Source organism: Dipodomys ordii, unplaced genomic scaffold, assembly GCF_000151885.1.
Source record: "Dipodomys ordii isolate 6190 unplaced genomic scaffold, Dord_2.0 Scaffold228, whole genome shotgun sequence".
Lineage (NCBI taxonomy): Eukaryota > Metazoa > Chordata > Mammalia > Rodentia > Heteromyidae > Dipodomys > Dipodomys ordii.
The window spans coordinates 1,911,115-1,912,151 of NW_012267444.1; the positions used below are offsets into that span (position 1 = coordinate 1,911,115).

At 41.4% G+C, this 1,037-nt stretch overlaps 1 protein-coding gene across 1 annotated transcript in view; it reads left to right on the forward strand.

The window, feature by feature from the left end:
• Nucleotides 1-258: 258 nt before the first annotated feature.
• Nucleotides 259-1,037, forward strand: part of Slc44a5 (solute carrier family 44, member 5) — a 74,709-nt gene continuing 73,930 nt past the window's right edge. Inside the window, exon 1 of the mRNA XM_013035877.1 lies at nt 259-314. Coding sequence (XP_012891331.1) covers nt 259-314 — 56 coding nt within the window. The remainder of the gene's footprint in view (nt 315-1,037) is intronic.

A 1,037-nucleotide genomic window follows, 5' to 3' on the forward strand; every position in this document is an offset into this window, starting at 1 on the left:
CATGACAGTGGAAGGCATACTATAAAGTTGGAGAACAGGGAACAAAATAACAGAGATGACAGACAATGGCTGAGTAAAAGCGGGAGGGTTCAGAGCAAAGGGGAAGGATTCAATGGAGCTCTTGAAACACAAACTCACAGGTCATAAAGTCACCAGTCTTTCTATTAAAATGTAGGGGAAACTGGGGTAATGTTCGCCTTCATTTACATAGGATGTTTCCTCTGAAAAAGCTCAAAATTGTTTAGGGTCATATGAACGATGGCTATCACTTTAGATCATCTGGTCGACTTGAAGGGACAATCTGCATGCCAAAGGTACTGCAGAGAAGCTGGACAGACGGCCTCAAGTGGATATCATCTAATAAGCTTTTGAGAAGTGACACTTTCATTCTGTTTCCAGGGGCAGACTTCTGTAATGAGAAACAGGGGTAACCGATTACTCAGTGGCACCATTTGGTCCCAGAGAAGTACAGAGGAGCAAAGTTTCTAGAAATGCAGCCTTGTTGTGAACAGATTGTACCCAAGTGACACTAAAACTTTAAAACAAGAGGTATCTGACTGGAATGAATATCTGACTGGAATCAGGGGCAGTTGACAGTCCCTAAACTAACTCATTAGGCACGAACGGATCATCTGTCAGAGAGTAATGACTATCAGGACATGAGTTCTCATTTTAATCCTTGGTATTAATGTCCTTTCAGGAGGGGGGTTGCCAGTGGATTTCCATCTGCCACAAAGAAAACCAGCAAATGAATTCATTTCAAAAGGAGGGTAGAAAGTTGTCCCCAAACAGAAAGTGAAATGACAGCCGATAGAGAATAAGAGCTAGTGTGGAACTGAAGCCTTCTCTTATCAAAACTCTCTTATTAAACATAATGCACTTTTTTTTATTAATACGCTTTTTTTAATTGTGAAAATACCATACAGAGGGGTTACAATTACATGGGCAAGTTAATGAGTACATTTCTTATCAAGCATTGTTGCCTCCTCCTTTGTTTCCCCTTTCCATCCCTTCCCATCTTCCACCCCAAACTCCCC